Source organism: Garra rufa, chromosome 15, assembly GCF_049309525.1.
Source record: "Garra rufa chromosome 15, GarRuf1.0, whole genome shotgun sequence".
NCBI lineage: Eukaryota > Metazoa > Chordata > Actinopteri > Cypriniformes > Cyprinidae > Garra > Garra rufa.
In genome coordinates this window covers 21,921,339-21,934,514 of record NC_133375.1, presented here as the reverse complement: position 1 = coordinate 21,934,514, position 13,176 = coordinate 21,921,339, and the positions used below count along the sequence as shown (strand labels likewise).

Here is a 13,176-nt window from a genome sequence, read left to right as displayed (position 1 = left end):
TGATAAATGATAAATCTCAATTTTAAAAAATATACCCTTATGACTAATTTTTATGACTGTATTTTTTAAAGCAGAGTTTTAAAGCATTTTATTGGTGTAACAAAACCATATTTGTTTTATAAAATCGGTTTTATAGAATGTAAATAATCTTGAGCTAAGTTAGGCCCTTTCTTTCTTCCTTAATTCCTAAATAGCTTACCATAATTTAGGAATACTAAATACTAACATAAGTTCGTTTTTTTGGGTACCAGAAACTATTTTTTTGTGAGTGAATCCTCATAGTATATTTTAATTGAGACTTAACTATAATTAAACTATTGCTGTTAATAACTCATTTAAATAACTAATTAATTGCACATTTTTGTGAAATTAATCACAATTAATCCCACTTAACTTTAAAGTTTTGATGACTAAAGGTAAGCATCACTGATACGAATATTACTGATGTCTCTAGGAAATTGTTCTTTCTTTCCTAATATTTAACCATTGACTATAGCCATTCAACAAAACAGTATAACCAAGAGCTATCTATTTTAACATTTATTAGACTTTAAAATATAAAAACTTCTAATTAAAGTGAATTTAAAACAATCTTCACATAAACCCTTTGTTTACCTGTGCCCTTCAGCTAGTAGGAAATATAGAGAAATTGGATAAAGCCCCGGTCAGACTACACGATTTTAGCCCGATTTTGCCACGATTTGCTTGTCGTAGGGTGTCGTGGAGAATCGTATACGACAATGGGCGTCGGGACATAAGATTCGAACGTTTCATATCGTGTAGTGTGACATAGTTCACGACATGTCTGCGATGCTCCACGACGTCTACACAGAAAGACTAGCATGTTTAATATTTTTCCGGCCCTCCACGACGAATTCCCTACACATGGGTGACGTTGACCAATAGGAGCACAGAACCTCTTCCATGCACAGCTTTTAAACATGGCGAAACGAAAGAGAGATGACTTTGCTACTAGGTGAACCTATGAATTGGAAGAAAGCTTTGTGGAGCTATGGCAACAGTATGATTGCCTTTTTGATGTGTCATCAAGGGACTACCACGACAGAATTAAAAAAAGACAAGTGTTGGCGATCAATAGCAGAGGAGCATCAGCAACCTGGTAACTCATAATGATTCTCATTCACAATAAGTGTTTCCCATACATATTTGGTTTATTTGCGGCCACACAGGATTTTTTTTATACAAATGCATCTATGAAGATAACCTATAAAGACGCGATGTAAATAAAGTTTAGAGAGCTGTATTAATTATAACGGAATTTTGTGAGGTCTTTATGAACTAAGATTTGTGACGATTTCAGTAATGCACTTTCCAGGCTTTAATTCATTCAGAACTTGCATGAAACTTTCGTTTTTCGGCACATGCACGCTGATATGTTTTCGGAGTGACATTAGCCTATTTACGATGCTTATTCTCGAAATAATGGTGAAGCAATAGACGGGACAAAAATATATTTTCCCTTCTACAAAAACAACTTACTGTTTCAGCTATAAAATAGTCCAGTTTGGCATGTAATGGCATAGTGTTTATATTTAGTTTCGTTTTTAGTTTAGCTAATTTAGAAAAACGTTTGGAGCATTTTTTATTTGTTGAATATAATTTTTTTTTGCTTGTTTGTTTTTACCAAACAGCGCACAGTGGAAGATTGATCATAGTCTGTTTCATCAGTTTGCCTTCTCAAATCATCACGACTTGCCTAAAATTAAATCTATAGATATAAAACAGTTCAAGTATAAAACAATGGTAGTTTAAACTTTACAGATAAATGTGTGCTATAGGCGCATAGTTTGTGCATAAAGTGGAAGCTAAAGAAACGTTACAGCATTTTTATAAGATAAAGAAAACAAAAATTATGTGCTTTCTGCCATCTGGTTCTTGAACAGGAGTGCTTAACAAAATGAAGCGAAATGCATGACTTACAGACATAATAAATATATTTATAGAAAGCTTTAAATTATTACTTAACGAAATGAAACAAATTGAAAAAAAAAACCCTCTTTCATGCAATTTGTAAAGATGAATTTCTCTCTAAAAAATTAGATTGCGAGTCAGGATCTTTGCGACACTGACTGAGAATACACAAATTTATTAATAAATAATTATGTCCTTACTCTTTCCTCGACCCATTCATTGTTATTTTTTCTCTTTTTTTTTTCTTTTTTGCTGGTGCTTGGGGCGAGTTTTAGCCTATTGTGTGCGCTTGAACGCGGATTCAGCTGCGCAGAATTAGCACACTAAACGGCGTCCGAGTCTGTCTCGAAAGTGAAGTTTCGTGTTGTTTCCACCAGCGCGGAATTTTTTTCTTCACCATAATTGATGGATGTCTAAATTATAAAAATAAGGAGAAGCCTAAAAAAAGTCAGGGCCCCTCTGCCCAGGCTGAAGTGCAGCTTTGATGCGACTTGTCGTAGACGTCACGCAATGATTGGTCGCTAAGCGTCCTGTAGTGTGACATGTTTGGTACCCACGACACGACAAGATTTTAACCTGTCAAAATCGCATAGTCTGACACAGTGACTGTCGTAACCGACAAAAAAATCGTGTAGTCTGACCGGGGCTTAAAGTTATCAAACACTAAATTAAATATAGATGAATCCTTAAAGCTACAAAAGTTATTGATTTCCCCTTTTTTCTTTTGTTCTTTGATTAAAGGAACCAAATAATTTTGCTAAAAAGAACATTGTTTTGTGCATTTGGTTTAATGCAATGTGTTTACACGGTTTAAGGTTAAAAGTACATTATTTTTCACACACTGTAGATTATTGTTGCTACTATTGTTGTTACAAAGCTCATCATTCTGAAAAACGAGGTGTGCTCTGATAAGGCAGCTATCTAGTGCACTGTGATTGACTGAATACTTCAAGTGTGTAACAGAAAAGTTACGCCCCATACCATGTTGTGATGCCGTATCCCAGGGCAACAAGAAAAAAAACAATAAAACCCATTATAAACGAGGCATTTGTTGCATTCAGTAAGACATAATTACTGATTATAATGACTTTTACTGTCTTTTTACGACAAACAACAAGCACTACTCTACACTGCGCAAAATTTGCTATATTTTTTATATGAATACATACTTACAGGTTGTGAGTCAAAAAAATGCGCTTTGCACACTCAAATATTTGCGTTGTACTGTTCTGGAACAGTGTTGTAAAATAAAGTAACCACTGATTTCTAGTTGTGTACTCATTTGGAAAGCCAAACAAAGTGGTTTCACTTTTGCAACAAAACACACAGCACCTTCCAACACAGTAGGAAGGCCAGGCTGTGTCTTAATTTTTTATAAAGAAAATCTCTTTGGGTTTGAGACTTTAATCTTCGCAACTTAAAAAATCTTACATATGTACAAATGGAAAAAACATGGAATCGTATCATATGACCGCTTTAATAGACAGCACAGCAGCTGGGTTATTTAGGTTATTTAGCTGCTATTACTTTAAGAGCTGCCGCTGCTGAACATGACGCATATCTAACACACATGCTTGTAGTTTCATTGGCGTTTGATGTGATCATAAAGACGGTCTGCAATTAAATAAATGCACTTGTCAAGAAAAAAAACAGCAGTTGTGAGTGGGGTGGCCAACCCTAGCCCGGCCCCTGCGTTAACCTTGGTAAATATTTTTAACGCCCTTAAACTTGAAAAATGAATTAACAGGCTAATTTTGACAGCACTAATTTAAACTGCAATGTTATGTAAAACCTACAAAATGATTATTTCACTCATTACGTCATATATTTTACTCTTATATCTTAAACATAGTCAGAGGCCTATATTTTGTACATATGCACATACTTTCCTTATGAAAGATTATAACATTGCTCCAGGTTGAGTATCACTGTGAATAAAGAGGTCAGTGTAACTGAAGTCTCAGTTTGGTGATGCTACCATTAGATTTCATAAGAATCAATTATTAAACAACATCATCTGCAATATTGAACATGCAACCCTAAACCACTCAACTCTCAGTGAAGAGTCCTGACAACACACTGTCCTACTGAGCTTTACCCTTTACCGGCACATGATGCAGAGGTTTAATTTGCTATCACTGATCCTAATTACAAGAAACAAGAACAATGTCAAAAGAGGGAATGTCAGTGGTTAAGCGTCTTCATATGATGAAATCGATGTGGTTTCAACAGTATATGTAAATGTGTGTGCACGTGCTCTGGCCATGGACGCCTTTAGTAAGCTACAGTAGTTACTGATTACCCTTTAAGACAGGGGTCCCCAAACTAAGGCCCGCGGGTCGAATGCGGCCCGCCCCCACATTTGGACCGGCCCTCTGAGCAATGGCAGAAAAATGAAAAATGAAAAATTTGAAATATATGTTTTACTTATATCATATCGGTATTTGATTACAAAGGTTGGCTTCCAAACAAAAAATTCCTTTAGTTATTAACACAGCCTACTTATTTGTTAAATTCACCAACACAATGGTACATTCAACATCACATGTCATCGCAATCGAACAGGTGAAAATTCAGAGTGATGACAAAATGACTCAATAGCATTTGAGGTGAAACTAGCACTGCTTGTGGGACAGGTGCGAAAGCAAGACTTCACTCATCTCCCAGTTACCCAAAGTTTTTCAGCTGAGAAAGTCTGAGAAGTCTGTGGAAGTGAAAATGATGAAGGCAGAGTTGATGGGATTCAAAAAACACAGTTTTTTTAATTTTGCTTGACAAGCCTCTCAAGGCTGCGGTCCTCTTGGTTGTTTGTGCATATTTTTCTTCTACATTTTTTCCTTCCACTCAATTTTCTGTTAACATGCTTGGATACAGCACTCTGAACAGCCAGCTTCTTTGGCAATGAATGTTTGTGGCTTACCCTCCTTGTGAAGGGTGTCAATGCTTGTCTTCTGGACAACTGTCAGATCAGTAGTCTTCCCCATGATTGTGTAGCCTAGTGAACCAAACTGAAAGACCATTTTGACGGCTCAGGAAACCTTTGCAGGTGTTTTGAGTTGATAATCTGATCAACATGTCACCATATTCTAATTTGTTGAGATAGTGAATTGGTGGGTTTTTGTTAAATGTGAGCCAAATCATCTCAATTAAAAGAACCAAAGAATTAAACTACTTCAGTCTGTGCATTAAATGTATTTAATACACAAGTTTCACAATTTGAGTTTAATTACTGAAATAAATTAACTTTTCCGTGACATTCTAATTTACTGAGATGCACCCGTATATCTTTTGAAAATAAATGATCAGTCTGTGTGGTGCATAACAAAATAAACTATTCTAGCATTAAAAGGTAGACTAAATACAGGTAAAATCAAAATAAAATAATAATACTACTACTAGTAGTCAGTCCGGCCCATGGTATTTTCTTTTATAAACCGACCCGGCCCCCCCATTAAAGAAAAGAAAATTATGTGGCCCTCTCAGAAAAAAGTTTGGGGACCCCTGCTTTAAGAGATAAGAGCAGGTAATCCTTCCCCTGACTCTCCCTCACTTGTAGATGTGGAAATTGATCCACACAATGATACTGCTCAGGGTTTCTCAATCCTGCTCCCAGAGGTCTCCCCACTTCACATTTTAGAATGTTATTTGAAACAACTCATTAGTAAAGTGCTCCATCAAACAGTCCCTGGTGGTGAGATACTGTAACTACACCAGTCTGTTGGCAAAGAGCATATTTCCTGTACCCTTATTGCATTTCTGGGGTTCTTGGAAGCAGAAGTTATCTTATAGTTTAGAAAGGATGGAAGCTACAACAAATTTACTCTTTGTGTTCCCATTGATTCCTATTCTTTTTTTAAGAGATTTGTGGTAATGCCATCATTTTCTGCTCATAAATGTGATGTGTACGACTGTACCACAGCATCACATTTGTGCCGCATATTCAGATGTCAGTACTTACTTGGTATTGTCCTATGCTTGCAAAACTTCATTGTTATGTGGTTCTGATACCTCGATCTTAACAGGATTCTGACATTTGCCTGCCATCTGCTGGTTATTATATTTCACTGCAGTCAGATCACAATTTCACAGAATATCCTACAATCGAGAGTAACAATATTAGTCTCTACTGAAGCATCATGTAAAAAAAAAAAGAATATATAAGTACTGACCAAAAATTTGGTAAAGTAGGCATGAATTAAATCTATTTTCCAAATGATTGTTACTGATACTATTGTGAACAATTCTTTCATTCAGTTTTCATTTTTTGACCTCATAATTACTTGATGATTTAATAACTTAATTATTTAGTCCACTTAAACTCACCTCCGTCTAGTAACTGATGAAGTCTCTGCCCTACAAGTATTTATCTTTTTCAATAATCTGTTTCATCGGCTATACAGAAGAAAATATCTGTCACTTCCATTTCATTGTGATTTTAAATCTATTTTTAAACAATTAAATTGTTATTTCTTTTAAACCACTATATACATACAACCTGATGGTATTCATAGAACAATTAAGATAAGAAAATGTCACTAAATTTTATTAGTGAACCCACCATATGGCTTTGTAACTATGGAGTTGAACTCTAAACGGAGTGGACGGTTTGTCTTCTCACAGGACAAAGTGAATTATCATCTCCTGCTAGCAGTGCCTCATTATCCAGACTTTCTCTCCTTAGCTGATTCTTCTATGTGTGCCAGCCTGACTGCTCTTGATGTTTTCTGTTGTTTGTGTGAAAACCCATCTGTCTGTTGCAGCCTGCTGGCAGTAGGTCCAAACGTCCCTTCTGCTCCTGTCAGAAGAATCAGTTCACAGCATTTAGAGATCCAAATGTTCATTTTCTTTTCCATTAATGATCCACAGTGAGAGACAGAGTGAGCCAAGATCTAAAAAATCTCACCTACTGTAGACAGATCTCATTCCTCATCACGCCAAACGTCCAGCGTACTGCAGAGATAAATTTGTTGTAGATTTTCTTGGCGTATGGCAATGGTTATGTTTTCAGGCCAGCTTTTGACACAAATGATTGATCATTTCTGGGAAGACTTTTTTGGCTAGCTTAGAAATAAAACCAATAATAGCAGAACAAGGATGCAGACATCAGACACTATAGGTGAGAAGTATGTTTTTTGTAAATATCTTCACATCGAAAAAAGAGAGAAATATCTAGATTCTGCATTATTAATGTTATTTAAAAAACAAGTCCCATGCGCACATGCTATGTACAAAGTACTAATATTCAATAAGTGACCCTGGACCACAAAACCAGTCTTAAGTAGCACAGGTATATTTGTAGCAATAGCCAAAAATACATTATCTGGGTCAAAATTATAATTTTTTATGCCAAAAATCATTAGGATATTAAGGTGAGACACTGGCGGTGAATAGGGTAAAAAATTAACAAATAATTATGACTTTACTTACCCAGTTGATTGATTACATTTATAACGGCAAACATTTTTTTTGTATTACAAGTTTTCTAAAATGTTAGATTTAAATATGGAAATGAGGAATTATTTAATGAAATATGTGCTAATTTGCATACATTTCTAGCACAAAAATCTAAAGACTGGATGAAGCCAGTTTTTTTAAATTCTTGTTTCATTCACAGCGGGGATTTGGGTATCTCATTTCATCACTCCATTATTCAGAAAAACTTTCTGAATACACACAGGAAATATTTTTTTTTACCATTTTTTGAGCAATACAATGTTGTATAAAATCAAGCAAATTTTATTTGAACACATCCCTCTGTAAAAACCTGCAGGATATAGACAGGAATAAAAATGTAATGTTTGGTGTTTGCGAGTCCTACTGAAGTGGAGATTTATGGATCAGTGTAGAAGAAAAAACTCATTTTGAGAAAAACGGCCTTTAAATTTGTGTACTGTAATTGAAATCTATTGACACAAATAGATAAAGTGCTATAAAAGAAACACTTAACAGTGTCTTTTGGATGATTTCTTCCCACTAGTCTAAAAAACACTTTATGAAAAAACCCGAAGCCCAAATGCCCAAAATCTCAAATTTGACAGGTGCATGAAAAAACTTTCTGCCTGCAGTGTCTTCCCTTAAGTTAAGATCATATTCCATTAAGATATTTGGTAAATTTCCTACTGTAAATATATCAAAATTACATTTTTGATTAGTAATATGCACTACTAAGAACTTCATTTGGACACCTTTAAAGGCGATTTTCTCAATATTTCGATTTTTTTTTTTTGTACCCTCAGCTTCCAAATGTTCAAATAGTTTCACATGCATTATATGTAACAATTAGCATTTTTTCATAGCTAAAAAGTTTCCCAACTCTGTCTGAGAAAGTAAAGAGGTGTTTGTGTATGTTTGAGGACAGAGAGATCCTTCTCTATCGTTTATTTTTAGCTGTATATCATATTTAATCAATAATACACGAGCGACGGGGCTGAGGTAATCACAGCCGTTTTGATATTAAATTGCGATATGGGTTTTATGCAACAACTTAAACAAACAAGAAGTTAATATTAACCAACTTACATTTCAGACACAATATCATGGGTACTTTGTCCATTTTAGCTCCACCAACCAAAATAATTCATCGAAGAATCTGCGAGGTCGACCGTTGAACCACGTTTGTTTTACTGTTTTGAATCAGTAAAATGAATCAATTTGAATGAATCGTTTGAGTGAACGATTCAGATTCAGTGACCGTCGCTTGTTTCTTGACTGATTTAGTGGCTCATTTTGTTTGTTTGTTTTCATAAAGTAATGCAAGTTTTTTTAAATTAATTAACTAGTGAAATAACAAATATAAATACAATATAATAAAACATCGAGAAATATTACAAATAACATAGATAACAGCAAAGACTATAGAATACCCTTAAAGGGACTTTGAAAACAGCCAGTGGAAAGAAAACTCAATTATAACCTAAATAAAGTGATACATAAAAGGATAATAAATAATCAACACAAAATTAACATATAATGACAATAATAAAACAGATAATAGAAAAATCAAATAAGCAAATGAATGAATGAATAAATATACAAGTAAATAAATAAATACAAAGGAATAATTTTACAATCCTGAAAAAGGCAAAAATTCGTGTTCTCCTCGCTTTAGTATTTTCCAATACAGCGAGCTTTTTCAAAACAACTCACTAAAAACACCTAAAAATGGGCTTAATATTGGAGAATTCACACTTGTGGATATGCTATTTGGTTAGGATAAGTAATAGATTTATACGATAAAATTAATTAATGGCTCATTCATAAAATGACTCGTTTCGTTACATCACGTCATTGAATCGGCTGAATCAATAATGTGATCATTGACATGATTCACTCATAAAGACAGTCACTTGTCGCCACCTGCTGGCGTAATGATGTAACCTGCAGAAAAAGTAAATAATTGACAGCCTGTCTGGAATAGTTAAAAGGTACAGGATAGTACTCTTGTATATCTAACGGTATACTATATACTAACACTATTAATATTAATATAATAATATGATGATAACAATATGATGCACCGACTATTATTTTGGTCTGTTAATAATACGGAAGGGAAGAGGAAAACAAGGCAGGATTACTCGCGCATGCGCAGACACAGTACTTCCCTACTGTGGTGAAACTACTACTAGTGATGTTCCAAACTCTCAGCGGTGTTTTCCCAAAGCACATCGGCACCGCAAGAGTGAATCCACTCGGAGTTTTCATTCGAAAAATGGGCAGTTTAGGCAATGAAAACCGCTCCATCCATTCAGACAACATCCAGGACGTTCATAACATCCCAATGGATGTGATCATTCGACCCATTCCGTCTGTTCTAGATGAGCAGAAGGTCCAAAGCCTCATGACCAGCATTCAGGTAACCATTAATTGACTATTGACTACATTTAACGTTTAAATATACTTATTCAGTGTGACGTGCCTTACAAAAATTAAACAAAGACTATAGAATACCCTGCCTTAAAGGGACTTTGAATTAAACATGGTTTTACTATTATAAAAATGTAATATATGTTTTTTGCCGTATTGGTTACTGTTTGTGTTTACTACAAATACTATGGTTAAACTATGGTTAGAGTAGCAAAACCATGGTTAATTTGTGGTTACTATAGTAACCATGGCTTTTAGTTTTTTTTATTTGTGGTAAAACCGCAGATCAAGTAGCACGAGTGTATTTATAGCAATAGCCAAAAACTACATTGTATGTGTCAAAATGATCGATTTTTCTTTATGCCAAAAATCATTAGTAGATTAAGTAAAGATCATGTTCCATGAAGATATTTTGTAAATTTCCTACAGTAAATATATCAAAACTTGATTTGTGATTAGTAATATGCATTGCTAAGATCTTCATTTGGACAACTTTAGAGACAATTTTTAGATTTTTTTGCACCCTCAGATTCCTGATTTTCAAATAGTTGTATCTCGACCAAATATTGTCCTATCCCAGCAAACCATACATCAATGGAAAGCTTATTTATTCAGATTTTAGATGATGTATAAATCTCAATTTTTACAAAATTGTCCCCAAAGACTGTGTTTGTGGTCCAGGGTCACATTTCTGACCATGTTGCTTTTTTCCAGGAGGGCGTACATATCTCAGTTGTGCCTCCAATAGACGTGCTTTGGATCACTGGAGAAAATGGGGGCAATTATTACTATTCTTTTGGAGGATGTCATCGATTTGCTGCCTATCAGAGGTTAAAGATGAAATCCATACCAGCCAAGATCATCAAATCTAACATCTCAGACCTGCGTACCTACTTGGGAGCATCTACGCCGAATCTACAGTGATCCAACATACATAAGAGACACACTAAGGTGGTAAACCTGCACTGCCAGACATCTAGATGATGTTCAGGCACATGTATCCTGTGTATGATTGTGTTTATTATGACACTGATAAAGAATGTAGACTTTTAATTTTGAAAATGGCACTTTGATGTTCCTGGAGAAATAATAATAAGTCAGTTCCTCTTCTCAGGTTCTATCTGTAAAGATGTTTCATTCTTATGAAACAGAGCTTTGAATCATCCAAAACAACTGTAACCTGACATATTCATATATTTTGCTCAACATCATTTTTCCTTGGTCACAATTTGATTCAAGTCATGATGACTAAACAGATCTCTCTTCATCTGTTAGGTCATAGTCTGACCACTAGATGGCAGCATTACAACACTGATTGGTTAAAGAAGTGATTCCCAAATTTTTTTGTCAGCCAAAACACTTTAGTTTGCCCTAAATATAAACTTGAAGTACCCTGTGAGATTTTAAACACTTTATCTTAATTTTACTTTTTCAGTTAGTTATTAGCTGTTCATCAACTCTCGGACCCTCCGTAGTTCACTGCATTGTGAGAAAAAAAATTGCAAAAATGGTACCTTTAGGAGTACAACAGCTTGTCACTGGGACATTGCCCTTAAAGGCCACTTTTGTACTTTCTTTAACCCTAGAGGATTCATAATAGTGCCACAGAGTACATATTACTACCACATGGGTATATAAGGTACTAATATTCACTCTTTAGAGCCGACTTGAAATGCTAATTCACTTTATGAAAATACAGATTTTAATATATTATGTGACCCTGGACCACAAAACCAGTCACAGGTGTCAATTTTTTGAAATTGAGATTTATAGATAATCTGAAAGCTAAATAAATAAGCTTTCCATTGATGGTTTGTTAAGATAGGACAATATTTATCTAAGATTTAAAATCTGGAATCTGAGGGTGCAAAAAAATCAAAATATTGAGAAAACTGCCTTTAAAGTTGACCAAATCAAGTTCTTAGCAATGCATATTAGCAATCACAAATTAGGTTTTGATATATTTATGGTAGGAAATGTACAAAATATCTTCATGGAACATGATATTTACTTCATATCCTAAAGTTTTTGGCATAAAAGAAAAATCAATAATTTTGACCCATACAGTGTATTTTTGGCTATCGCTACAACTTAATCAACTGAATGTTTTTCTTTTGTATTCTGTAGTCAATTGTTCTATTTTGTGAATGGTGAATGATTAATGTAATGTGTTTTGCTTAAAAAAAGATGATGTATTATAGGCTTATCTGACCTTTGATGATATTATGACATTTCATTCAGATTTCTATGCCAAAACACAACATGCACATCCACAGGATGACCACAGGCATGTGCTGATCTGGTGACCATTGGACTTGGTTATGGACCACAAGCTTTGAGAATGAGTCTCTCGGGTGGACTGGTACAGCCATATCCATAAAGATTTTAATCCTGTATTGTGTCCAGATCTGCTTTGAGTATTTTGCACAACATAATCATTACATTTTAATAATCACTGCAAACTTTGTGCCTTGTGTGTGTGTTTTACATATGCACAGTGTTTTTAAACATAAAAATTATTATTTTTATGTGCCAGTGGAGGGGCATGAGAATTGTAGGACATTCTCTGAAGCTCATCCATAATGGCAGGACATGTCGGGGGTCATGTGTCATGAGAACTGGCCAGCGTTCTTCTCCTCTGCAGGCTGGAGTGAAGAAAAGGAATGAATACAGCAGCTCAGTTTTATTACACTGCTATATATAGATGGATTGAGGCTCGCAGTCAGACTAATATAGAGGAAATACAGTGGAACCACCGAATCTGACATGAAAGCTGCTCTCACAGTCATTTTTGCTCTCAGCTGTTGTCTAGAGGAGATCAGAAGACGGGCACCTCGGATTTCTTCATGTTACGGCATTTCACTTCCCTTTGACCTTTAACTTTGTCCTAATATCCATAGCAAAAGGCCTCTCAGACTTTACAACAACGCTGACTGGCGCTTGTGAACCCAGATTCTCTGACAGCAAAGACTGCAGGTGGCTCAGTCAATAATAGTACAATAAAAAGTACAACGAACAAATCTTTTGGATTTGTAGGAATTTTATGAGAATTTTAATATGTGTTTCTAAACATTGCTACAGTTTGTATGGTATGACTACACAAATAAAATCACTTGCTTTTAAAGTGACCCATGCACTTAATGTTATTTTTGTACTCCAAAAAAATGAAATAAAGTCATACAGGTTTGGAACGGCACAAGGGTGATTTATGGGTAAACTGTCCCTTTAAGAGATGTGGAATCTTTATAGCAACAGAGCTTAGCTGGACACCAGCAGCTGCTGATTGCAGGACTCCTGTCTTTACAGCCACGTCCTTTGATCGTGAAGGAAGGTACAGGCCTGTGATTGTCGATTACTACCTTGTAGATCTCTGCTGGA

At 35.1% G+C, this 13,176-nt stretch overlaps 1 protein-coding gene across 1 annotated transcript; it reads left to right on the top strand.

The window, feature by feature from the left end:
• Positions 1-9,549: 9,549 nt before the first annotated feature.
• Positions 9,550-12,949, top strand: srxn1 (sulfiredoxin 1 homolog (S. cerevisiae)). The gene is made up of 2 exons (XM_073819360.1): positions 9,550-9,787; positions 10,513-12,949. Exons 1-2 carry the CDS (start codon positions 9,563-9,565, stop codon positions 10,720-10,722), a joined length of 435 nt encoding a protein of 144 aa, XP_073675461.1. The 5' UTR covers positions 9,550-9,562; the 3' UTR covers positions 10,723-12,949.
• The last annotated feature ends 227 nt before the right edge of the window (positions 12,950-13,176 follow it).

What these genes read in the sequence shown, in the direction of transcription:
- srxn1 (XM_073819360.1), top strand. Translation starts at nt 9,563, where the DNA reads ATGTTCCAAACTCTCAGCGGTGTTTTCCCAAAGCACATCGGCACCGCA. An exon ending in GCCTCATGACCAGCATTCAG is followed by an intron (nt 9,788 to 10,512) that starts GTAACCATTAAT and finishes GCTTTTTTCCAG; the next exon opens with GAGGGCGTACATATCTCAGT.